Genomic DNA, 27,682 nt, shown 5'->3' with positions numbered 1-27,682 from the left:
TCCATTGTTAATTGCAAAATCTTCATTGCAAGAGCTGATTTCTCCATCTCATTTGTGGATTTCGCCATCTACTATATTTGTATATCATCTCAAAAGATGATTTCTCCATCGTCAATTGTCGATTTCAGGATCTACTAATTCAATATTTCATCAATGAGAGTTGAATTCACCATCTCATGAATTGAATTATGAGATGATCGAAGATGGTGCACTTTAAGATAAAATTAGTTCACTTTACTTCACTAAAATAACAAACATCATATTTAATTCACTATAAACAACATTTCACTATAAATATTAAATGCATTACTATATGCTCAATATACTTCATAGAAATGAAAAAATATTAGATTATAAGACATGCATAATTTACTTCACTATATGCACAACATACATCACTATATACTCATTATACATTATAAAGCATGCATAATATACATCACTATAAGCACAATATACATACATCACTTAATATGTGTTCTTTTTATTGCTTACAAGCCCAACATTATAATTGATATGCTTTATAGTGAAGTAAATATTGATTATAGTGTACTGTTTTCCATATCAATAAGTATATTGAGAGTACAGTGACGTATATTGTGCATATAGTGAAGTATATTATGCATGCTTAGAGTGAAGTATACTCTAAACATGTAATACTTCACTCTAAGCACATTTTACTTCATTGAAATTATAAAATAGTGCACTATAAGCATGCATCACAAAAACTCCACTCTAACCATGAAATACTTCACTCTATGCACGTTTTACTTCACTGAAATGAAAAAACAGTGCACTATAAGCATGGATCAAAAACACTTCACTCTAAACACGTGTATACTTCACTGAGATGAAAAAACAGTGCACTATAAGCATGCATCACAAACACTTCACTCTAATCATGAAATACTTCACTCTAAGCACGTTGTACTCCACTAAAATGAAAAAAACAGAGCACTGTAAACATGCATCACAAACACCTCACTCTAACCATGGAATACTTCACTCTAAGTACGTTTTACTTCACTGAAATGAAAACAGAGCAATATAGCTTACAAGTCTTTAGTTCACTTATTACATGTTTTGGTTCATTTATAGTGAATATATATTTGCCGTGAAGTTGAAATATTATACATTGTAGTAACTCTAATGTAGAGTGATGTAAAACTGCTCTATAGTTACAAACACGATCCTTAAACAAAATTTGGTAAACATTTGAATATGCTCTATAGGAAAGTAAATATGTTTTATAGTGAAGTAAATATTGATTATAGTGAACTGTTTTCCATATCACTGAAGTATATTGTGTATATAATGAAGTATATTATGCATATAGTGAAGTAAATAGGTACAACAGTGAAGTAAATAGTGAACAAGATATTAAAAGTAAAATAAGAACTGGTGAATTTAAATGAAGTTTTCTACAATATTTCATGAACGTATGAAGTTTACATTTATTTTTTCCACATCTATATCCATGTTTTTCCCACATTCTTCATAATGCTTTGATGTTGCCAAGTTCTTCAATGACTCATGGTTGTTTCCGACAACATTAATGAGCTGCAATACTTCACTCTTAGTCTTTGGAGTATTCCCTTGCTTCTTGTAAATAATCCACATTTCCAATCTTGTTCCCACCTACCATAATAACATTCCATATGTCTCATCAAAAAAATTCCATAATCTTCTACATTTGATTTTGTTCTCCATGGCATTTTTAGCCTTTTTATGTTCACATCCTTTATTAATTTACATTGCATGTGATAACTCATTTTTGTCAAATAATGATAAAAATACATTCTCTGCAATGCATTATCATGAATATCAGAGGTAGTTCACTGTAAAGAGTATTCTAGTTCATTGTAAACCTAATCATATGCATAACAAACACTTCATTCTAACCATATAATACTTCACTTTAAGCGCATATTACTTCACTGAGATGAAAAAACAGATCACTAATAATATGCATCACAAACGCTTCACTATAACCATGAAATAATTCACTCTAAGTACATTTCACTTCACTAAAATGATAAAACTGATCACTAATAACATGCATCACAAAACCTTCACTCGAACCATGAAATACTCCACTATGCGCATGTTTTACTTCCCAGAAATGAAAAAACAGTGCACTATAAGCATGGATCACAAATACTTCACTTTAACCATGGAATACTTCACTTTAAGCACATTTTACTTCACTAAGTTGAAAAAACAGATCACTCAATGACGGACCCAGGTGGGGTCGAGTGGGGTCGACCGACCCCACCGTCGTCCGCCGAGTGCTACCGGAAACTCCATTGATGGACCTCCGAGATCCGGCGCAACTCCACCTTCGACCCCACAGAGCTCCGTCTTAACCTCAAGCGGAGGATCTCCACTGCAATTCTTCACCCTTTAATTAGGTATTTGGGGACATAGAAAATGACAATGAAAAGAATAGAAGAGAGAAATAGAGTTTGGACGGAGAGTTCAGACGAATTACAAGGAAGAAGACGTTTTAATTCTAAATTTGAAATTTGTACTTCAGCAATTAGCTAGGTTAATGAAATGGGCCAAATAATCGGGCCTACTATTCAAATTAGTCGGCTCCTTTATCTAAAATATGATGGGAAGAATTACTTAGCTAAGATAGATAGATTAATTAAAGATAACTATATTATTTTATTTTTATTTAAGTCGTTGATTTATTTTCTAATTATTGATAAACATCAAAGTGATTATATTAAAAAAAGTTAAATAATTTTTAAAAATATTTAAGTTAGAAAATAAATTAGAATAGTACTGTATTTAAATTATAAATAATTTTTGTAAATAATTATTTAAATAGCTTATTATTATATCAATTGTATTCGACCCCACGAGTTTCAACTCCTGGGTCCGTTATTGAGATCACTAATAATATGAATCACAAACACTTCACTCTAACCATGAAATACTTCACTCTAAGCACATTTTACTTCACTGAGATGAAAAAACAGATCACTAATAACATGGATCACAAACACTTCACTATAACCATGAAATACTTCACTTTAAGCACATTTTACTTCACCGAGTTAAAAAAACAGATCACTAATAACATGCATCACAAACACTTCACTCTAACCATGAAATACTTCACTCTAAGCACGTTTTACTTCACTGAAATGAAAAAACAGTGCACTATAAGCATGGATCACAATCACTTCTCTTTAACCATGGAATACTTCACTTTAAGCACATTTTATTTCACTGGGTTGAAAAAACAGATCACTAATAACATGCATCACAAACACTTCACTCTAAGCATGGAATACTTCACTCTAAACATGTTTTGACTTCACTGAGATCACAAACACTTCACTCTAACCATGTAATACTTCACTTTAAGCACATTTTACTTCACTTAGATGAAAAAACAGATCACTAATAACATGGATCACAAACACTTCACTCTAACCATGAAATACTTCACTCTAAGCACTTTTTACTTCACTGAGATGAAAAAATAGATTACTAATAACATGCATCACAAACACTTCACTCTAACCATGAAATACTTCACTCTAAGCACATTTTACTTCACTGAAATGAAAAAACAGTGCACTGTAAGCATGGATCAAAAACACTTCACTCTAACCATGGAATAGTTCACTTTAAGCACGTTTTACTTCACTGAGATGAAAAAACTGATCTCTAATAACATGGATAAAAAAAACTTCACTCTAACCATGTAATACTTCCTCTAAGAACGTTTTTGCTTCACTAAGATGAAAAATCAATATAGTCCACTCGTACACAACACTAATTCATTCACGTAGAATGAACCAAATCGAGAAACAGCTGAAGTGAAAATTACAACAGACCTTCAGTTTTGTCCTCTTTTCATTAATTTCTACAGAGTGAACCAATAATTCACTCCTTTTTTCATTAGTTTCTGCAGAAACAGATTTAGCAAATAGAAAACAAATGAATTTTTGAACCAGATTCAACAAATCAAGAACCTGGTCCAGCAAATTGATAACAAATAACAAAATATACAGAAATTTTAAAATAAAACGAAAAACAAATTCAACAAATAAAAAAATTACAAATTACCTTTAGTTTTCCCCTCTTCTTCGTGACTATCTTCCTTATTGTGGGAAAATATGAAAAATCGACTAAACCCTAGCAAGGGAATGAGGAAGAAAACGCAGAATTGAAGAGGATATCCCATCACATTGGAGAGAATTAGAGCGAGAATGAAATCTGGAAATGGGGAAGCAAATTGAACCTATTTCATTTAAACCATTGAAAAGTCTATTATGCCCCCACATTCTTATAGTGAACCGAATCATTCACATAGTGAAGTAATTCTGCTTCAATTTTGAAAATCACATGACTAAATACCAGCCCTTGATTTTTTAATCTTGTGGCTGAGATTTATTCTCTAGTTATATACTTAATGGGCACTTGCCCCATATCACTACTCTATATATATATATATATAAATCTCAGAACACATCTTAATAATCCAAATTAATCTTATGGGGAGTGATCAATTGTTAACTCATCCCTTAGTTGCTAACTACAACTAATTTAAGACCATAAGATTTTAGAAATCTTGTGGTCTACAATTTGCCATGTGTAATTTCGTTTTTCATTTTTTAATATTAAAAAGATAATAGCAATTATCAAATTTAGGGTTTAGAAATATAATGTCAATACAGTGTATGAAATACATCAACACGAAGACATAATAATGTCAACACAATTTCATATTGACATTTTACAAGCATAATATTGACATATTATGTAAGGTGTATTGACATAAATCTGTTCGTAAAAAATACGAAAATTCAAAAAAAATATTCAATTTTTTTTTTCAAATTTTGACGTCGGAACATATGCATGTAGTATATCGTTGGAATCCTTATAAAATTATCTTTAATTTGATATATGTTATATGAATTTAAAGTTTTGGGATTTCTTTTAAAAGTTAGTTATAACTAACTTGACATTAATACCCCTATTGATTTTTATTAGAATTAATCCTATAGCCTTATTGACGTTTTTTGTTGATCGTATTGACATTTCATGGTTGATGATCTAGGCCTTTAATTTGAATATCTATTAGCTATTATTGAGTTATAGTTAGCAATTAAGCATTGAGTTAGCAATATAACACTCCCCTAATACTACTCAAGTCTCCTTAAATCATAAGTCTACACGGAGATATGTTTGGAAAGTTGACCTTTTCCATATGATCAAATTTGTCTGCTGAAATCCTGAAAGGAAAGAGTAGAGTTTAGAAATGGCAGCTTATGCAGCTCTAGTGTCTCTAATGAATCTCATGGATCAGGTCCAGAATCATCCTCTTCACTCCTTTTCTTTTGATGAAAAACTGATCCAATCTCTTCTCCTAAATGTCAGTTTCCTCTTGGATTTCATCGAGAATTATACTTCTCATGGAGGTAGCAACAAAGCAGAAGATCTGGAGAGCCAAATTATAGGTGCAGCTCATGCGGCTGAAGATTTAATTGAATCTCAACTAGTCGATCAGATTCTTGCTGGATCCACTGTTAATCAAGACCGAAAAAGTTTCATGTTCTTGCTCGATCTGCATACAAGCATTAAGAAGAAGATTATGAAAGCAATCAATACAAAACCCTTTGATAAAAACCTGCAGAAAATTATTCAACACTTGGACTCCATAAAAAAAAAGGTGGTTAAAGTTGAAGACGGAAGCAGATTTAAAGATGAGCAGCCGAAATATTCCGTTCCTGCTGATTCATCAAGGCCTCTTATCACCAGAAAAACTACCATGATGGGATTTGATGAGTACTTGATTCAACTCATGGATGTGCTTACCGGACAGCAATGCAGCCGCCAAATCATCTCCGTTGTAGGTATGGGCGGCATAGGTAAGACTACTTTAGCCACGAATGTTTATGAACATCCTCTCATTACTGAGCATTTTGACTTTCGTGCTTGGGCTACCATTTCTCAACAATATGATGTCGTACAAATTCTAAAACAAATTCTCTCTTCCAAAGAGGAAAGCAGTAGTACAACAACTGTTGATCAATTAGGTGATAAACTGTACAAGAAGTTGTTGTGCAATAGATATTTGATTGTTCTAGACGATATGTGGAGTAGTCAAGTCTGGGATGAGATTAAAATTTTCTTCCCGGATAATGGGAGTAGGAGTCGTGTTGTTATAACGACTAGGCTATCAAACTTGGGTTGTGGTTTCCCTTTTGTGATTGATTTGTTAGATGAGGATAGAAGTTGGAAGCTATTCTGTCAAAATGCATTTGGAGATGATGTTGATTGTCCTTTTGAGCTGGAGAAATTTGGAAAGAAGATTGCTCGACAATGTAGAGGACTTCCGCTATCAATTGTTGTGATTGGAGGCCATCTTAGGAAATCATCTAGGACGGAGGATTATTGGGAGTTCGTTGCTGATAATATGAACTCGATCTTGACTTGTGCAGAGGATGAACAATGCTTGAATATATTATATTTGAGTTATTCACACTTGCCTGTTTATCTGAAGCCATGTTTTCTGTATATGGGGATGTTTCCGGAAGACGAAGTTATAGATGCTTCAACACTTGTTAAACTTTGGGTTGCGGAGGGATTCCTTAAACCAAATAAGGAACAAAGCTTGGAAGAAATTGCGGAGGCTCACTTGAAGGACTTGGTGGAAAGGAATCTGGTTTCAGTTCATAGATGGAGCAGAAATGGAAACATAAAATCTTGCAACATTCATGATCTGTTAAGAGAGCTCTGCATAAGGTTGGCTGAAAATGAGAAGTTCCTTTGTGTCTTGAAGCTTAGTCCGAGGTCTTTAGAAAGAGAGCGTCGCCTCGCGATTGAAGGAGAATTCAGAGGTGATTATTTTCACCATGAAGTGTTTTATGCTCTGAAATCAGCAAATCTCGTCCGTGCTGTGATGTGCAAACCCGGACTGCTTCCCTTTCACTTCAAATTGTTGAAAATACTTAAAATGGGGCGTGAAGAAGTTGTTAGGTTGGATGTTGATTGTCTGAAAGCCAAGTTTGAGCAAGTTAACTTGCGGTACCTCTCGCGTGAATTGAATTTGATGACGGATATAGATGACTACATGCGTCGTGATCCTCTACTGCCTCTGTGTCTGGGTCCCTCAATATTGAAGCTCTGGAATTTGCAAACACTGATTATAAAAGGTCACCTCGTAAAGATCATTGCACCCTCTGAAATTTGGGAGATGCCGCAACTTAGGCATATTGAGTTGGAGCTGGTTTGTCTTCCCGATCCTCCTATGAGTCGCAGCCGAGATGATGCAGTTGTTTTATCAAACCTGCAAACACTTTCCAAAGTGGAGAATTTCAAGACAAGTGAAGAGGTTTGTAAGAGGATGCCTAATATAAGGAAGTTGGTGATACGTTATAATAGAGAGGCGATTAGCTCAGAGTGTTTTCAGCACAACATTGGCTACTTCAATAAATTGGATTCACTTGATTGCCTTTTCAAGTGGAGGCAAGATTGGCGTGATTTTGCGTTAAGCCTCAGCTACCCGAGCTCACTCAGGAAGTTGTCCTTGAGGAACTCTGGCCTACTTTGGGGAGATTTGACAACCATTGGTTCGTTGCCGAATCTTCAAGTCCTCAAACTTACTGGTGATTATGTGGTCGGAGAACCTGAGTGGACTCTGGATGAAGAGATGTTTGTCCGACTGAAACACCTGGAGATCAAATACTACAATTTGATAGAGTGGAATGCACAGAGCTCTCATTTTCCAGTTTTGGAAAGTCTTGTTTTGGTAGGCTTATCCAAATTGTCTGAGATCCCTTCAGGCATTGGAGAAATACCAACACTTAGATATATATATCTGAAACAATGTAGCTTGTCGGCCGCCATTTCAGCGGTGAGAATAGCAGAGGAGCAAGAGGAGTATGGGAATGAAGAGCTTCGAGTTGAAGTTGAGTTTTGGGAGCAGAAGGAGAACGAGATGTTCAGGGAACTGATGAAAGAAGAGGGATTTACCACCAGTAATCTTCATCTTATATACTAAATTACTCAATATTTTCTTTGTTTTTGCTTTTTAATCTTGGATAGGTCATTTTCAGTTTTCAGTTCAGTTTAAGGAGCATAAATACTGTGTACAGAATATGTATTTCCATGATTTGTTTTATATAGACTTATTTTCTTAAGTAACTGTGATATCTTGAGTGTTTGTTGAAGAGAGAATCAGTAGTGAAATATCTCTTGGTCCGTACGTGGATCAGTGGACGTAGCTTATTGATCGAACCATCAAATCACCTCGTATTCTGTATTTGTCTTTCGATTTTGTGTTCGATGTCTCAGCTCTAACAGAAACAGTAGGAGTATGCTGCGTGCATAAAATAATAATTCGAGTTATACACATTACAAAACACTGATTATCAACATCACCCTAAAGTTAATATAAAAGAATGCATTTCATGAACATATTTGATATTCCTCTAGCTCTGTTGAACATGCTAAAATAAATTTAGAAATGTTACAATTAACATCGGACATCCTTTGGATGAGGTATAGGAGCTCCATATCCTGCACCAGCAAAATATGGAGCTGGATTCCATATAGCATAGTCTTTGTCTTCATCTTCATCATCCTCCATCTCATTTAGAGGCTGAGCCGCCGCCTTTGGCCATGGCTGTTGATCTTTCGCCACCACCTTTTGTCGGACATTGGTGGAAGGCGGTGGAGCAGGTGATGAGGATCCTTCTGCAACCGCACCAAACATCAATAACAACATAACTACCATTGCCATAAATAAGCTGGAAGAATTTGCATTTTCTTTCCGGGGTTATATGTTATGCATTTCTTTCTCTTGATACCAATTGTCATTTAAATCACAGTGCGCGACCACAATATGGGAAGTGGTTTCATCATGGATCATGTGTGATGGGTGGAGTCATGATTTAGGCGTGCGTGCATATATATATTGGAAACTAAGACCTAATGTTAGGAAATGGAGTACAATATACTCTATACGTACAAATAGATATATAAAACTATCAAATACTCCATAGAGTATAAGTTAAAAAAGAACTTATTGTTTTGAGTCTGATTGGCCTCACAGAGTTAGCCCAAATTGATAATTTAGAGTTGAGATTGGTTTAAGTTTGAAAAAGTTATATAACACGAATGGCTTGTTATCGATAGAGTTTGCCCGAACTCGAACAAGTCGGCCCAATTGACATTCCCATTTGCATTACATAAAATACAAATGGAAGCCTAGTTATGATTAGAGACAAAGGCCATGGCATGCATGTCCTGGATATGAAGATAGAGTGAGATTGTGATCGGAAGCAGATTTTAATTAGTGGGTTGTGATCCAGATATTTCGTTTTACCATCACTAAATAAATGCCAATTGAGGTTAGTAAATGAATTAAGAATCCAGGTAATGATCGATGAGTTAAAACATTAGTATATATATTCAGTATATTCTTAGGGGTGGATACGATTTGTTGCTAAATGCTATAATTACCGTCCTTGGAGTGGCCCTAAATTTTTATTTGTAGATATATACAGGTAAAAATAATACAACTATTTATAGAAGTTCAAAACTAAGTGCAAGAATTAGGAAAGTACAAAAAAGTAGTTACTCCATATAAAAACCATTTACTATAAGAAGCCTGTCGAATATTATGCAAATTTATCAACAAATGAGCTCAGTTATATAGAGTTGTGATCAATGTCGAACCCTTCTTAAAGACCGAACTATAGACCAATTGAGCCACTCATTTTTCTTAATCTTATGGTTAAGATTAATTTACAATTAATTTAATATTTTATTAAATAAAAACGTTTTTTTTAAATTTTTTATTTATTTTTATATTTAAAAAAAATATATTTTTTAATTTTTTAAAATTTTTAAATTTTTTTTTTTTTAAATTTTTTTAATTTTTTTTTTTAAATTTTTTTTATTCGATAAAAACTTGCTAGAGTAAATAATGAACTATATTCACTACATAGTGAACTAAATGAATGTATGTTATGAAGTAATTTTTCGCATTCATTATATACTGAATTTACTTCAACTGAAAGATAATTATGTCATAACACATAATGAAGTAATAAACTAATGAAATGAAGTACTACTTCCGTCCCCCAAATTTTGACACACTTTGACCCGACACGGGTTTTAAGAAATGTAATGGAAAGTGAGTTGAAAAAGTTGGTAGGATATGAGTCATACTTTTAAAGTATTAGTTTTATAATTAGAAAAAAGTTAGTAGAATATGAGGTCCACTACCAAAAATGGTAAAAAGTGAAGTGTGTCAAAATTTGAGGGACGGACTAAAATAGTAAACTGTGTCAAAATTTGGGGGACGGATGTAGTATTAAACTAATGAAATGAAGTAATAACATAACTGAATGAAGTAATAAACTAACGGAATGAAGTACTAAACTAATAGAATGAAGTAATAACATGACTGAATGAAGTAATAAACTAACGGAATGAAGTAATAACATGACTGAATGAAGTAATGAACTAACGGAATAAAGTAATAACCCTAAACCCAACTGAAAGATAATTATGTCATAACACATTATGAAGTAATAAACTAATGGAATGAAGTAATAGCATGACTGAATGAAGTAATAAACTAACGAAATGAAGTAATAGCACGACTGAATGAAGTATTAAGTTCATAACCTACTTCATTTAGTTCATTGTTTAGTGAATATAGTTCATTATTTACTTTGGCAAGTTTTTATTGAACAAAAAAAATTAATTTTTTTTAAAAAAAATTTTAAAAACAAAATTAAAAAAAAAAAAAAAATTAAAAAAAATTAATATAAAATACTCCCTCCGTTTCTTCATAGTTGAGGCGGAACTTTTCGGCACGGAGTTTTAGAAATGAATGTTGGGTGTGTTAAATAAATAGATAAAAAAGTAAGAGAGAGGAAAAGGTAGAGAGAATAAAGTATAAAGTGAATAAAGTAGAGAAAATAAAGTAAGAGAGAGTAAAGTAAGAAAGAGAAAAAAGTTACCATATATTGAAATGACTCAACTACGAAGAAACTTCCCAAAATGGAAAAATGACTCAACTATAAAGAAACAGAGGAAGTATATAAAAATATATAAAAAAAATTAAATAAAAATTAAAATAAATTAAAATTAAAATAAAAAAGTTTTTATTAAATAAAATATTAAATTAATTGTATATTAATCTTAACCACAAGATTAAGAAAATGAATGACCCTAATTTGGTCTCTAGTTTGGTCTTTAAGAGTGGATTTGTGGTTAATGGGACTCCAGTTATATAACCATAGAATTAATAGTTATATAACAAAACTTATTATATTTAACAAGGGATGTAATCAAATTAAAACCATATATTTAATACAAACTCAAAACTTTAATCTTAGCCACTAATTATATCAGATATATGGTTAATATGGTGTTCAATTCTTATGTCAATAAGAGCATATATTTTGTCAACAGAGGGTGATTTTGTAACTTACTTTGATTAGCGGTTTATGCGTTCCTAATTTATCTCCCACTTTCTAAACTGCAAATATTCACATCTTCAGCGATGATCTTCACCATTGTAATTGACGTCTCCTATTCTTAGCATTTAAATTTTTCCAGTAAAAAAACCTAGCTAATTCCGATCATGTGCTGATTCGTCGAAAGAATTGCTTGAATTTTGCGTTGACACTGCGTCGTTGATTCCTTGTTGATGTTGAATTTTGTGTTGAAATGGCGATGAATATTTGTTGATGTTGAATTTCGTGCTGAATCGTTGATTCTTTTGTTCCGTTGTTGTTTTTTTGCGATAAAATTGTGTTGACTCTTTTGTTCTGCTGTTGTTGAATTTTGTGTTGAAATCGTGTTGATTCTATGCTGATTCTAAAAACGTGAATAGTGGAAGGAGAGAGAACGATGAAATCGGAATTACATAATTATTTGATAATTAAATGATTCATCATATCATGAAAGTGTCTATTATACCCTCTGTTGACAAATTTATAGAAGTTATTGATATTTTCAAATAGAAACATTATAATCGTTGATTAGTAATATTTAGTAGCTAGAATTAAAATTTTGAGTTTGTATTAGATATATGGTTTTCATGATATCACTACCCTATTTAACAAACATGTTGACATATTATATATTGAAATAATATACGGTATTCAAACTTGATTATATTTTACAGATCAAAATAAATGTTCAAAATGCAACAAAGAGTTGTTGTAGTATAAGAGTTGTTGCATTGATTGAGGTTTCATACAATATTAATTAAGTAACCAAATTTGTTATTTAGTATCGTTTCTTGTAATGATATGATTCGGCTCATTCTATTATATCTCCCGTTTAATTAACCATACCTTCCATTTCAATAATAAATAAATAGTGATTACTACCTCCGTCCACGAAAATTTGTCCTATTTTTCCATTTCCGTCCGTTCCCCAAAATTTGTCTCATTTCACTTTTACCATTTTTGGTAATGGACCCCATATTTCACTAACTCATTCATACTCACATTTTATTATAAAACTAATATATAAAAGTAGGACCCACAATCCACTAACTTTTTCAACTCACTTTTCATTACATTTCTTAAAACCCGTGCCCGGTCAAACCGGGACGAATTTTCGTGGACGGAGGTAGTATTAATTTATTCTATAGTCCGCAGCCGTTAGCTTATAGACTAGAGAGGCGATTAGCTGAGAGTGTTTGTAGTAATAGCTAAGTTCATTTCCAAACTTAAATTTCAACCCCGAAATGCAGGCTATGGTATTTGATGATTATCCAACGCACACACTAAAACTGATATTCGAAGTTCTATACTAAGCAAGACAAGCTTTCTCTTAAGTGCAAAGTCAATATCCTATGTTGACAAATAATGTTGGAGTGAAAGAACTAAATCTGAAACTGAAAACTGAAAATGATCTATCCTAGAGAAAAAAGTAAAACTAAGAAATAATGAGTAATTTAGCTTCTAAGAAGAAGATTACTGGTGGTGAATCCCTCTTCTTTCATCATTTCCCTGAACATCTCGTTCTCCTTCTGGTCCCCAAACTCAACTTCAACTCGAAGCTCTTCATTCCCATACTCCTCTTGCTCCTCTGCTATTCTCACTGCTGAAATGGCGGCCGACATGCTACAATGTTTCAGATATAGATATCTAAGTGTTGATTTTTCTCCGATGCCTGAAGGGATCTCAGACAATTTGGATAAGCCTACCAAAACAAGACTTTCCAAAACTGGAAAATGAGAGCTCTGTGCATTCCACTCTACCAATTCATAGTATTTGATCTTCAGGTATTTCAGTCGGACAAACATCCCTTCATCCGGAGTCCACTTAGGTTCTCCTACCATATAACCATCATTCAGTTTGAGGACTTGAAGATTCGGCAATAAACCAATGGTTTCCAAATCTCCCCAACTTAGGCAGGAGTTCCTCAAGGACAACTCCCTGAGTGAGCTCGGGAACCTGAGACTTAACGCAAAATCACGCCAATTTTTCCTCCACTTGAAATGGAAATTCAATGAATCCAAATTATTGAAGCAGTCAATATTGTGCTGAAAACACTCTGAGCTAATCGCTTCTCTATTATAACTTATTACCAGCTTGCTGATATTAGGCATCCTCTTACAAACCTCTTCATTTGTCTTGAAATTCTCGACCTTGGAAAGTGTTCGCAGGTTTGACAAAACAACAACATCATCTTGGCCGCGACTAGCAGGAGGATCAGGAAGATAAACCAGCTTCAACTCAATATGCCTAAGTTGCGTCATCTCCCAAATTTCATAGGGTGCATTGATCTTGATCTGGTATCCATTTATATTCAGTGTTTGCAAATTCCAGAGCTTCGATATTGAGGAAGGCAGAGACAGGGGTAGCCAAAGATCACGAGGCATGAAGTCATTTATATCCATAATCCAATCTAATTCACGTGAGAGGTACCGCAAGTTAACTTGCTCAAACGTTGCTTTCAAACAACCTACATCCAACCTAGATACTTCTTCACGGCCCACTTTTAGTATTTTCAACAATTTGAAGTGAAAGGGAAGCAGTCCGGGTTTGCACATCACAGCACGGACGAGATTTGCTGATTTCAGAGCATAAAACACTTCATGGTGAAAATAATCACCTCTGAATTCTCCTTCAATCGCGAGGCGACGCTCTCTTTCTAAAGACCTCGGACTAAGCTTCAAGACACAAAGGAACTTCTCATTTTCAGCCAACCTTATGCAGAGCTCTCTTAACAGATCATGAATGTTGCAAGATTTTATGTTTCCATTTCTGCTCCATCTATGAACTGAAACCAGATTCCTTTCCACCAAGTCCTTCAAGTGAGCCTCCGCAATTTCTTCCAAGCTTTGTTCCTTATTTGGTTTAAGGAATCCCTCCGCAACCCAAAGTTTAACAAGTGTTGAAGCATCTATAACTTCGTCTTCCGGAAACATCCCCATATACAGAAAACATGGCTTCAGATAAACAGGCAAGTGTGAATAACTCAAATATAATATATTCAAGCATTGTTCATCCTCTGCACAAGTCAAGATCGAGTTCATATTATCAGCAACGAACTCCCAATAATCCTCCGTCCTAGATGATTTCCTAAGATGGCCTCCAATCACAACAATTGATAGCGGAAGTCCTCTACATTGTCGAGCAATCTTCTTTCCAAATTTCTCCAGCTCAAAAGGACAATCAACATCATCTCCAAATGCATTTTGACAGAATAGCTTCCAACTTCTATCCTCATCTAACAAATCAATCACAAAAGGGAAACCACAACCCAAGTTTGATAGCCTAGTCGTTATAACAACACGACTCCTACTCCCATTATCCGGGAAGAAAATTTTAATCTCATCCCAGACTTGACTACTCCACATATCGTCTAGAACAATCAAATATCTATTGCACAACAACTTCTTGTACAGTTTATCACCTAATTGATCAACAGTTGTTGTACTACTGCTTTCCTCTTTGGAAGAGAGAATTTGTTTTAGAATTTGTACGACATCATATTGTTGAGAAATGGTAGCCCAAGCACGAAAGTCAAAATGCTCAGTAATGAGAGGATGTTCATAAACATTCGTGGCTAAAGTAGTCTTACCTATGCCGCCCATACCTACAACGGAGATGATTTGGCGGCTGCATTGCTGTCCGGTAAGCACATCCATGAGTTGAATCAAGTACTCATCAAATCCCATCATGGTAGTTTTTCTGGTGATAAGAGGCCTTGATGAATCAGCAGGAACGGAATATTTCGGCTGCTCATCTTTAAATCTGCTTCCGTCTTCAACTTTAACCACCTTTTTTTTGATGGAATCCATTTTTTGAATAATTTTCTTGAGGCTTTTATCAAAGGGTTTTGTGTTGATTGCTTTCATAATCTTCTTCTTAATGCTTGTCTGCAGATCGAGCAAGAACTTGAAACTTTTTCGGTCTTGATTAATAGTGGATCCAGCTAGAATCTGATCGACTAGTTGAGATTCGATTAAGTCTTCAGCCTCATGAGCTGCGGCTGTAATTTGGCACTCCAAATCCAATTCTTCAGCGTGTTTGGCATCTTGATGAGAACTCTCGATGAAATCCAGGAGGAAACTGACATTTTGGAAAAGAGATTGGATCAGTTTCTCGTCAAAAGAAAAGGAATGAAGAGAATGATTGTGGATCTGATCCATGAGATTCATTAGAGAGACTAGAGCTGCATAAGCTGCCATTTTCAAACTCTACTCTTTCTTTCAGGATTTCAGCAGACAAATTTGATCGCATGTAAAAGGTCAACTTTCCAAGAACATGCATTATCACTCATGGAAGGTGGTAGGTAGAAATCTTGACTAATGATTTATCTCATATGTAAACAATTAAGAGTAGGGTCTCGCTAAATTGTTACCATAATTATTCTTAGTACAAAGAAGAAGCCAAAAATGCAAAACAAAGAAAAAAACGAGATTAAAAATATTAACGCCTTATAGCTCCTGCTTTATTAATCAGATTGATTCCATTTAAAAATAAATTGAAAGTATAAATTATGAATTTATTTATTCTCTACTCCAAACCCCACAAGTTACGGTGATTATTTTGAATTTTGATAGCTAAGCTCATTCCCAAACTTTAATTTCAAACCCCCGGAATGAAACCTATTTTATTTGAAGATCATGGAAATCAACTTCTAAATTCGATGTTAATATGTGACTTCATGAATCATGAGTATGGCATGTCACAGATCTGTAGATATTGATCCCACTTTAGCACAGCTATCACCCGTCTCTCCTACTCGTTTTGAGATGCCGACAGCTTTTTCTCTTTAATTAAGCTTTCATTCTTTCAATAGTTTGAGTAAATAAATCAGAAGAAACGAAGAATTTTGATTTGTATGCACAACACAAGTGGGGGAAGGATTTAGATAGATATTTCAATTAATTTGGAGGATGCGTGATATAGGATGGATTAGTAAATGGGAAATTCATAACAATATTGTATTATTATTTTAAATAGAGATTAGCTAGAGTGAGTTAATGGGAGACTGAAATCAAAATGCACGCGTGTTACCTAATTAAGACCCAACTTTGAAAATCAATCACATCCATATATACATAGAGCTTAGTAAATTGCAAAATGAAACACCTATACGTAATTTCTTCATTTACGGGAAGTCTTAGATTCAAATATTCGATTAATTACTAAATAAGTTTTGAAATGATAAGAATTAGAAAGATAGAGAAAAGGATTGAAGTCTGTGAATGAAAAATGAAGCACCCCATTATTTAGTAAAAAAAGTACCGAAGTTTTTTGTTTTGTCTATTTATGAATGTTACTCCCTCCGTCCCCCATTACTTGACACGGTTTGACCCGGCACGAGTTTTAAGAAATGTAATAGAAAGTGTGTTGAAAAAGTTGGTAGGATGTGGGTCCTACTTTTAAAGTATTAATTTTATAATAAATGTGAGTAGGAATGAGTTAGTGGAATATGAGGTCCACTGCCAAAAATGGAAAAAGTGAAGTGTGTCAAGTAATGGGGGACGGACCAAAATGGTAAACTGTGTCAAGTAATGGGGGACGGAGGGAGTAGTACTACTCCGTTCCATAGTAATGGAGGCAAAACTTTTCGGCATGAAGATTAAGAAAAATTGTGTTAGGTGAGTTAAGTAAAGAGAGAATAAAGTGGAAAATTAAAAAGGTAGAGAGATGAAGATAGAAAAAAGTAAGAGAGAGTAAAGTAGGTGTGGAAAAATGTGTTGACTTTTACTAAAAAGGGAAGTGACTCTATTACTATGGAACAGACGGAAATGGAAAAATGCCCCTATTACTATGGAACGGGGGGAGTACTATACTACTCAACTTTGGCTCCTTCACACAGTGGGGTCATATCTTCATTTACTCTATTCTCTTAATTTTAAAAGAAGGTATTTAGGCAAAAATAGAAGTAAATTAGAGGGCGGCGGAATGGAGAAAATAGTGGTGGTGGTGGAGGAGGTTGAGGTGGCGATAACAGCCCTCAAATGGGCGCTCCACAACATCCTCCGCTGCGGCGATGTGCTCACACTCCTCCACGTGTACCAATCAAAGAGCAAGAAAAAGCTCCGGCGATTTCGCCTCAAAGGCTTCCAATTAGCTCTCTCATTTAGAGAAATCTGCACCGCCTTCCCCAACGCACGTCTCTTTTATTTACTCCCCAATTACCTTCTCTCTCTCTCGATTGATTTGATTGAATTGTGCGAATCAATTGCAGACGAAGACAGAGATCGTTGTGACGGAAGGAGACGAGGAAGGGCGGAGAATCGCCGCCGTCGTGAGGGAAATCGGCGCCTCCACGCTTGTGGTGGGGCTTCATGATCGGAGCTTTCTATACAGGTATGTTCATTTTTTTATTTTTATTTTTACTTTGGCTTATTTGTCTTCTTTTTAAATTTTTTACTGTGTGGCACGTTAAATGGGTTTTTTGTATTGTCAAAAGAAGGTGAAAAAGTTTGGTTTGAAAATGTATAATTGTGGGTAATGACTAATGACTAATGACTAATGAGGGTGCCAATGTATATTGTAAAGTTTATTAAAAGAGTGGGGCCTTAATTTGCCGGCGTTTTCTCGCCTTTCGTTTATTGGTGGATATGTTCCAGCTTTCAAATTAAATAGTTTGGGTCATTATAATTTAGTGGCAAATTGGAGTAATTTTAAACAATACTAGCATATTAGATTTAAACTTTGATTTTTTTTTTTATGTCTATTTATTTTATTTGAAGGAAATTGTGTATGACTTGAGCCAGAATCCATTTTTTTTTTAAATTTGTATGTTACTTACAAATGTCATTGATTTTAATACGATAAATATAAATTTCTTAAAGGAAACTATTTCGACTTTCAAAGTGAATTGTGAAATGCACTGTGAAGTCTACATGTGGCGTGTCGCAGTGGGGTTTGGATCCCCCGCTGTGCTCAAAGCCATAGCAGAGGATACTGTTACAAACAAGCTATTATTTTTTAAAATAAACTTAATATTTTAACATTTTTTTATGTATAAAATATGTGTGTATTAGAGCACAACATCCCCTCTATCCAGATCAGTCGCAATGTGCATTACACATTTCACTTTAAGGTGTGGGATATGGCCACTTTGATGCTCGTTTTTCTTATAATATTTCTTTGAGTTTTCTTTAATCGCCTTTGTATAAACAATCACTTCTCTTGTTTATTCCTTCCTCTACTTAAAAAAAAAGGAACAAAAACCTAGAAACAGAATAAGAAAATACTGAGTTTCGTGTTTCATGCATTTCAGTTGCTTATCGTAAAAGAAATACTGTTTTTTTTTGGCCAAAAATATGACAAAAACAACATCGTCCCTTAATTTGAGTGGGAGAGTGGAAGATGACATAATCCTGATACTAGAAATCACTCTTATTGTTGCTAAAAGAAGAAAACTGACAAGTTACAACTACTCTATTAAGCTATTAAAATAAAACCAATTGCAATATAACCAAAACATTTAATTTAAATTAATACCAACATTCAATTAGTTGGAGGTTAACCCAACGAGAAAAAAAAAATCACATACCTTAACACATTCTGCTCAGTCACATCAAATGCATTATATTTTATCACTACTATATTCTATATGTGCTATGCACAATGAAGATTATGGTATGTCAGTATATGTATAGGTATTTAATCACTATGAAGAAGTAAGGAACAATTTTAATTACCTGAAAGTGAAATGTGCAATGCACTATGAAGTCTATGATACGCCAGTAAAAATTATGCAATTTGTGAATTGTAATTAAACATTTTACTTAATCTAAAATGTCAATATATGTTTTGATATGCTAACACTGTTTGTTTTTTTTCATGGTCATGCTATATATTCATGTAGGTATCTATCACTCCAAAACAATAGCATAAGGCATTTGAATTGTAAGGTCCTTGCCATCAAAAACCCAACAACAAGTCCGACATCCTCAACTATCTCTATAGAAGGGCATTCGACTATGATGGACTTGTCACAGATTGAAATATCGGTACTTAGGTGAGACCATTTGTCATTTTTAAGGAATTTTACGTTTAAGAGTTATTTTTACTTGTTAGGTTGGTAAGTTGGGATTAAGAAACATATCAAATGCAAAGAAAATCATTTTCTTTGCGACTATGATAGAAAACATAGTTGTATTGCACGGAATATAGAAAATTTCAGCTTAATCGATTATTGAATTGTATTGCAGTGTGCCTCAATTTCCTCCTAAAAAAATCCCATACCAAATTTGTCCAGACCCCAATGCTATAATTTGGAGATCAAGGCCTACAAGGAAGTAAAGGAGGCTTCGATCCACTTCAAGACTATGGGCATGTTACATGCATGTGATGTCATTTTCAATTTTAATTGGTAGTTAAAAATACATTGCATCTTGGACGAGGATACGAGATATATTACATATTGAAGAAAAGAATCTTGTGTTGCAGCTGATCATGGAAAGAATCAAGCAAGTTTATAGCTGCTTATGATCCAAATAGAATTAAATGCATTTTTCTTCCCCTGCATAATAAGTTTACCAACTTGTACCTCAACCAGTTTTCGTTATTTTTTAAACTTCGGGTAGACTTGCGGATTTAGGTTTTGAGTTCGTTTACATTACTAAAAAAAAACTTAAAGCAACATTCGGATGAGCTCTCTCACATAATCACATCTCTTACGCATTATTGTGCATTGCCCTCTGTTTTGTTCCGTGAGAGGAAAAGTAAATAAGGGGAAAAAGAGGTTAGAAAGGTAGATACATGGCTGATTAATACCATTTGATTGTTTGAATATCAGCTAACCAATAATCAAATCAAAATCGATGTATGTTATATTGTAGTCATTGAAATTTGATGTATTTTTCTTAGTTTATAAATTGCAAAAGTGATTGGCATAAGGTAGTTGGAGGTAGAAAGAAAAAATCTAGTATGTCTGTATAATTGCCGAGGTGAATGTCAGCGGCTATAGTTTGAATCGATCCCGGTGAGGCATATGTATCAAGAAATAAATTTTAGACAAACTTTGTATCACTGCATACAATTTCAAAAGGGGAGTACGAGGTTCAGAAATACCATACCCACCTATATAACTTGTTATATGATAGATTCACTTAGGGGTGTCGAAACGGGTACCCGCGGGTACCCGCACCCGACGAGTCGGGTACCCGCACCCGATTTCAGCCGAAATTGTTGTCCCGATACCCGTCCCGCACTATATCGGGTATTACCCGATACCCGACTCGGGTATCCCGCACCCGACACAACGGGTACCCGACCCGACCCGTTTTTTATAATTTTTTTTTTGTTTTATTTATTATTTGCATTATCCTCGACTTGTTGATCGTTATATATCCTTAGTAATGTTAGTATTTTGGTGCATCCTAAAAGCACATAAAAGTAGTGATTAGATTATATGTATATGCTACTGTATTTGTGTAGCTACTGTATACATATCACATATCACATATCCTACTGTAATTGTGTAGCTATTGTATCAATATCACATATGCTACTATATGCTATATAAGATTGGTGTTTGTATGCTCTTTAATAGAGGAAAAAAAGACAACAAAAATTATATGTAGAAATCTGAGTATGACCTGGATAATTTGAAAATTATATTAATATTAATGATTACAAAATACTACTTAACTAAAATCGGGTAATTTTCGGGATTATCGGGTATCCCGAGCGGGTATCGGGTACCCGATACCCGCAAAACCAAAAATATGATTACCCGATCCCGACCCGTTACCCGTTTCCGTCGGGTAGTGGGTACCCGATACCCGACGGGTATCGGGTCGGGTGTGCGGGTACCAAATACCCGCTACCTTCGACACCCCTAGATTCACTGTACTCTCTCGTTCCAATAATAGATTTCACAATTTTTTTTTAGTTTGTCCCACAAAGATGTCACATTTTTTTTTTGGAAAAAAAGTATCTCTCATAAATACATTATTTTCTCTCTCTATCTAACATACAAAATAACATTTCCTAAAATCTCATGCTATACTCTAACTATGTCATTTATTCTTGGGCTGAGGGAGTAACAGTATGTAGTTTCATTCGGAATTGCCCGCGCTCTTTAAAAAAAAGAATGGAACTCTGTTTTTTTACATGCTATTGCAAAAAAAAAAGTGAGATAATTCTCTACTTCTTTTACTAAAAATGATCACCCAACACGTACATAGGAGTAATAGTGTAATAGATTATATTACTGCAAGTGGATAAAAATAAAGTAATAGTACTATAGTTACAAGTGGAGCTACAAGTATCACATTATTTCACTTAATCCAAAAAACTTTAGTCCGGATCACAATAATTGAGTTTTGACGAGCACAGCCACTCTTTTGATTGAGATTTGGATTTGAATAATGAAAGTAGGAACCATTTTGCACTCCAAATCATTCAATTTTTTTCTTGGCAATCTAGCAAGCATACCGCTGAGCTTTCATCAGAAATCATCAATAATCTGTCTCTGTTTTTCTCAATCCTTTGTTTCTCCAAGAGATCAAAGGTTAGAGATGCAGCATATGCAGCTGCGGTTTCGCTTATGAATACCACGAAGCAGATCATGGATCATCCTCACCTTGCGACCTCATTCGACCCCAAACAGATGGAATCGCTTCGTGATACAGTTGATTCCCTGCTTGATTTCATGGAGAGTTGCACTTCTCACGGAGGTACCAACGAAGCACGAGATTTGGAGTCCCAAATTGCATCCGCAGCTGAAGATGTAATTGAATCTCATGTTGTTGATCAGATCCACGCCGGATTCGACCAAACTAGTTTGAATTTGCCACTGAATCTGCAGAAAGTGATAGATGAGATGGATTCTGTGAAGTTGAAGGCTGAAAAGGAATGGTCGATTTTGAGGAATATGCAGCCAACATACCCTAAATCAACTAAACCTCTTACCGCTCCAAAGATGGATATGGTGGGAAATGATGAGGAGTTGCTTCAGCTCTTGGATGTGCTCACCGGACATGACTCGAGCCGCCATATCATCTGCATTGTTGGGATGGGGGGCATAGGTAAAACCACTCTGACTAGAAATGCTTTTGAAAATCGTCTTATTATTCAGCATTTTGACATTTGTGGTTGGGTTACAATCTCTCAGAGCTTGTTAGAGAGCTTTTGTTAGAACTTATTTCATGCCTAGGGAACACAACAACCTTAGATGCATCTGATATTGCTAGTGAAATTGATCAAGAACCCGAAGATCAATTAGGAATCATATTACACAAGTGTTTGTGTTTTGGATGATATCTGGAGTGTCGAGTCTTGTGACAAGTTGAAGTTTTTCTTTCCTGATTATGGTAATGGAAGTCGGATTGTTGTGACTACTAGGTTATCAAATGTGGCCTCTTTCTTTAGTTCATCGAGTCTTAGGATGAATTTTCTAGATAGGGATAAGAGTTGGGATCTATTGCGTAAAACTACATTTCCTCAAGAAGATTGCCCCCTTGAACTAGAAGATATCGGAAAGAAGATTGCGGAAAAATGCAAAGGACTTCCTTTGTCAATCGCTGTGATCGGGGGGTTTCTTGCAAAATCCAGTAGGGCGAAAGAGTACTGAGAGAATGTCGTAAGAGACATAAACTCAATTTTGAAGTCAGATGACGATGAAGATCATTGCTTGGATTTACTATCTTTGAGTTATACTCACTTGCCGGTCCATCTAAAACCATGTTTTCTTTATATGGGAATTTTAGAAGAAGATGAACGGATTGATGTATCTCAAATCATCAAACTTTTTGTAGCTGAAGGTTTTTTGAGACCAAACAAAATCCAAAGCTTAGAAGAGACTGCACATGATTACATAAAAGATTTCATTGACAGAAATCTCATCCTAGTTTCAAAATGGGGATGGAATGGAACAGCTAAAGTGTGTTACATTCATGATCTTTTAAGAGACATATGCTTAAGGGTAGCTGAGAAAGAAGAGTTCCTGCGTTTTAGGAGTTTGCATGATGGTCTGCGAGGTATCGATGTGGAATGTGCTAGTCTCATTGTCTTTCCAAGAGCGATATCAAAGTACCCTCGAGAGTTTGATGCTTTACCATCATCAGCACTTGTGCGTTCATTGATAAACGATGGTTACCCACTGCCTCACAAATTTCGTTTGTTGAGGGTGTTGACTATAGTTGAAAGGGTGGAAACTATTTTTCAGCAAGTTAACTCGTTGAGGGTGTTGACTACAGTTGAAAGGGATCCAGCGGAAACTGTTTTTCAGCAAGTTAACTTACGGTACCTTCTTTACGAACCTTATGAAGACTCAGGAGCCTTGCTTCCTTCATCAGCATCCCGACTGTGAATATGCAAACATTGATCATTAAAGGAGGAACTGGGCGAATAGCAGCACCACCTGAAATTTGGTACATGAGACAACTCAGACATCTTGAGTTCAACAAACTTTTTATTCCTGATCCTACAACAATGAACCAGCAAGAAGACTGTATTCTACAAAACCTACAAACGCTCGTGAATGTTGTGAACTTTTGCTTCAGTGAGGATGTTTGCAAAAGAATCCCCAATATCAAGAAACTGCATATAAGCTATGATGATTTCTCAGAAGAGTGTCTCAGAATTGATATTGGCTCCCTAAATAAGCTCCAATCATTGAAATGCTCTTTTGACGAACAGATGGGAGATCTGGCCCTGGAACTTATGTTTCCAAGTTCACTCCACAAGTTGTCTTTAAGTGGTTGTTGTCTTCATTTCGACAATGTGACAAATGTTGGGTTGATGTCGCCGCAGCTTCAAGTTCTGAATCTACACTCAGTCACAGGACCAGAGTGGAACCTTGTGGATGGAGCATTTCCTCGTCTCAATTACCTAAGCATTTCCAAGAGTGATTTGATCTACTGGACTGCTGACGAATCTCATTTCCCAGTCTTGGAGAAGCTTTCCCTTCGCTACATGTTTGTATTGAAAGAGATCCCTTTGGGTTTTGGAGAAATCCCAACGCTTGGATCTCTTAGTTTGTGGAGCTGTAATGAATCTGTTGCAATTTCATCTACCAAAATTTTGGAGGATCAGCTGAGTCTGGGAAATGAGGAGATTAAAATTCAAATAGACTTCCGGGATAAGGTGGAATTAAATAGCTTCATGGAAAAGGTGGATACAACGCGCTTCCTAAAATATAATTTTGATTGTTCTGGTAGTCGAGTCGAAGAAATGGAAAAAATTCGTGAAAAGATTCACATTGCAGTAGTTACAATACATGCAATGAGAAAATTTTTAGTGAGGAGGTACACAAGACAAGAGATAAATAGATCCATCATCGACTTTGGCATGTGATCTGATACCAAATTAGAAATGAGTGACTCATCCCTCCTTACAAGGCCTCATTCTCATTTCTATAGGTGAGACATGATCATTACTAAGTTGATGTATAACAAGATTTAGAGATTTTTACTCTAGAGTTTCCAAGTTTGTTGATAGCCACTAGAAATCGTCAAGGTTTGAATTCCTATTTACCTAACAAGTTCATGTACATCTGCAACAGTTGTCAAGTACAGTATACAAAAGTAGACATGTACATGTAAATTGGCGCGCTAGCCATCATTGTGAATTCGTCTGCACCCCAGTTGGATATCCAGTTATCCACCCATGGCTGCTGAAGATGATGCTGACATCAGAAGGTATGCGAGAATCTGATACACAAAAATTACTTTGCCTTGAGATTTGTTCAATATTACACCGAGATTAGGAATCTAAACTACACGGAATCAATGTATACATTCTTATTACAATGGCATATCCACATATTTATACATAATTAACTTGTTATAGATTTGTTGTTGCTTTCCAAATAAAACCAAATGCAGAGAGCCTATAAGAACTTAAGTAAGAACCCTTAATCTGAGTGTTAGGGAAAGTACCTTTAAACAGGGCTAAAATACAAGTAAACTAAAGATTGAATTTTATTAGACCCCCTTGTTTCTTGTAGATAAAACAGTGCTTATAGTATTGAATTTTACAACTGAGATTAAAGCAAAATCAGATGAGATACAGCATCTCGGTGGACGCCCAAGACGCCTTGATGGGCGATACGGGTGGGCACCCGAACCCAGATCGGGAGGGAGCGGCAGCTCTCCTCCTACTCCTACTCCTACTCCTCCTACTCGTGGTACTCGCACCCCGTACACTCCGGATGAGATGATGCAGATGTTCAAAGCCTACTTGGCAGTCTCCGAAGATCCGGACGTTGGCACGAACCAAATCGGGGAAACGTATTGGTGGCGCATCACTCGTCTTCACAATGAAACCCGGCCGGGGGGAACCATCTATCGCAATGATAGTATGGTGCACAATTGCATCTTCAGAGCCAACGAGGCAATCGGTAAGTTCCAGGGGTATTACCAACAGGAAGAGCGGGCGGCGGGGAGCGGCAAGAGCGAGCTCGACATCATCAGTGCCGCCTTGGCGACCTACCAAAGCTTGGAGTTGAAACCGTTCAAGTACCTAAGTTGTTGGCAGGAGGGGCGCCAACATCCGAAGTATAAGGGTGGCATAGTAGTACCCTCCTCCAGCTCCTCCAGCAAACGGTCGAGGTCGGTAGCCCTATCCGACGGCGTCTCCGATGATGTGGCTACCCAGCTTGCCGGAACTAACTTGGGTAGCCCTGACGCTGGCCCGAGCATTTCCCACCGGCCGCAAGGAAGGAGGCGACGGCCAACCGCCGTCGCGGGCCGACTCCATCCGCCCCCGCTCCCGCTCTCGCTCCCTTTGTGCCACCTCAATCCCCGACCAACTCGTTGTGGACCCTCTTGAGTCAACTCAATATGGCCGATAGGTCTAACATGACTCCCGACCAACTTGCAACACATGCATGTGGCAACAATACGGGGTCTCCGAAGAACATTGGAGATAGAGGACTAGTCTTCCACGGGGGTATTTTTTAGTTTTTAATTATGTAATTTTTAATTAGTAAGATTTTAATTATGTATTTTTTTATTTTCTAGGATTTTAATTATGTATTTTATTTTTAGGATTTTAATTATGTAATTTTTATTTTTAGGATTTAATTATGTAATTTTTATATTTTAATGTATTTTTATATTGTAGAAATGTTTTTAGTAATTGAAGTATTTAAATTGAATAATAGAATGGTGGGACCCTTGAGCTTGTCCTTGCGGAAGAGCACAAATGTAGGTGTTGTACTCTTGCCTAAGGATAAAGAGTAAAAATGGATCCGGATCCACCTCCACGGATAGGAATGCTCTCACTTTCTTTTTATCTCTCCTACTTTTCAACACAATTTCTTAATCATTTTTTTTCACTCTCTTACAACTTGCAAGAGGCAACTTCTCTTTCTTTCTTGGACTATTTCTCGGTCCAAAATGAAGTTTCATATTGAAACATGGTAAAAATTGTTTTGGTAGATCTAAAATTTAAGAATTTAATTCATCAATAACAGTTAAATATGAGATGCAAGAAATAAAACGAAAATAATTCAAATTATTCAATAAGACAATATAATGTATCACTATTATATTCTTGATAGCAGTGTATTTTGTTGTCCAGTGAATATTGGTTATAAAAGAGGCCCATTAAATGAAATATTGGGTATAAAAGAGGCCCATTCCTTGAAAATTAAATATTTTGGGTAATTTACCTATGATTTTTTTAAAAATTAAAAGGTTTCCCTATCAATCTAGTGGTTGGTAATCCTTCGCAAACAGTTCTCAAACTATTTTTGTACGAACATATACTGAGTATAAGATGTGTGGTTCGGTAAATGCTCAATACCTAACAATTACTGAGCATATCGAGCACCCTGATGCTCGGTAAGTTCCCCATATTTTACAACTCAAAGTTGATATGGAGTTATGGACAGTGCTCGGTAATTAGTGAGAACTATGATTCGCGGTAATGTTTATTTGCTAAATCCCGTTTTAGTGTGAATATAATCGCGGCGGGGCAAGATGGGGGGAACTAGCACGGTAATAAGATGATTGTTTTATTGCATTGATTAAATATATATGGAATATGGTGGCTACAGCCTACAATAATACTACTGCTAAAAAGTACTCCGCAATTTTCTTAAATAATGTAGTTTCCTCAATTTTTTTTCACGACACCTATTAAAATCCAATCAACGCAATATCTTAACTTGGAAATTGGAATATTGAATATTGGTTCCACGATTGATTGGGATGACATGTACTCCCTCCGTTCCATAGTAATGGAGGCAAAAC

The 27,682-nt window shown here is 35.5% G+C and overlaps 4 protein-coding genes across 10 annotated transcripts; 3 read left to right on the top strand and 1 right to left on the bottom strand.

Moving 5' to 3' along the window:
• The first annotated feature begins 5,228 nt into the window (after nucleotides 1–5,228).
• LOC125193853 (putative late blight resistance protein homolog R1B-17) lies at nucleotides 5,229–8,165 on the top strand. Its single transcript, XM_048091775.1, has 2 exons — nucleotides 5,229–5,329; nucleotides 5,401–8,165. The coding sequence occupies exon 2, from the start codon at nucleotides 5,573–5,575 to the stop codon at nucleotides 8,024–8,026; it is 2,454 nt and encodes an 817-aa protein (XP_047947732.1). The 5' UTR covers nucleotides 5,229–5,329; nucleotides 5,401–5,572; the 3' UTR covers nucleotides 8,027–8,165.
• Nucleotides 8,166–12,828: 4,663 nt separating this feature from the next.
• On the bottom strand, nucleotides 12,829–15,733 carry LOC125197182 (putative late blight resistance protein homolog R1B-17). The gene has a single exon (XM_048095893.1). It carries the CDS (start codon nucleotides 15,695–15,697, stop codon nucleotides 12,953–12,955), a length of 2,745 nt encoding a protein of 914 aa, XP_047951850.1. The 5' UTR covers nucleotides 15,698–15,733; the 3' UTR covers nucleotides 12,829–12,952.
• Nucleotides 15,734–17,371: 1,638 nt separating this feature from the next.
• On the top strand, nucleotides 17,372–19,973 carry LOC125193578. The gene is made up of 4 exons (XM_048091403.1): nucleotides 17,372–17,630; nucleotides 17,710–17,831; nucleotides 19,342–19,494; nucleotides 19,688–19,973. The coding sequence occupies exons 1-4, from the start codon at nucleotides 17,424–17,426 to the stop codon at nucleotides 19,776–19,778; spliced, it is 573 nt and encodes a 190-aa protein (XP_047947360.1). The 5' UTR covers nucleotides 17,372–17,423; the 3' UTR covers nucleotides 19,779–19,973.
• Nucleotides 19,974–21,809: 1,836 nt separating this feature from the next.
• On the top strand, nucleotides 21,810–26,440 carry LOC125197236. 7 transcript variants are annotated; one of them, XM_048095956.1, is made up of 3 exons: nucleotides 21,810–24,844; nucleotides 24,988–25,123; nucleotides 25,486–26,440. In XM_048095956.1, exons 2-3 carry the CDS (start codon nucleotides 25,105–25,107, stop codon nucleotides 26,253–26,255), a joined length of 789 nt encoding a protein of 262 aa, XP_047951913.1. In that variant the 5' UTR covers nucleotides 21,810–24,844; nucleotides 24,988–25,104; the 3' UTR covers nucleotides 26,256–26,440. The 7 variants fall into 5 exon arrangements, 3 of the variants coding, with proteins under 3 accessions (XP_047951912.1, XP_047951913.1, XP_047951911.1); XR_007172020.1 differs by having other exon boundaries at nucleotides 25,432–26,440; XR_007172021.1 differs by having other exon boundaries at nucleotides 21,810–22,510.
• Nucleotides 26,441–27,682: the final 1,242 nt, after the last annotated feature.

The sequence above is a fragment of the Salvia hispanica genome, chromosome 6 (assembly GCF_023119035.1).
Source record: "Salvia hispanica cultivar TCC Black 2014 chromosome 6, UniMelb_Shisp_WGS_1.0, whole genome shotgun sequence".
NCBI lineage: Eukaryota > Viridiplantae > Streptophyta > Magnoliopsida > Lamiales > Lamiaceae > Salvia > Salvia hispanica.
This window is presented reverse-complemented; position numbering and strand designations above follow the sequence as displayed.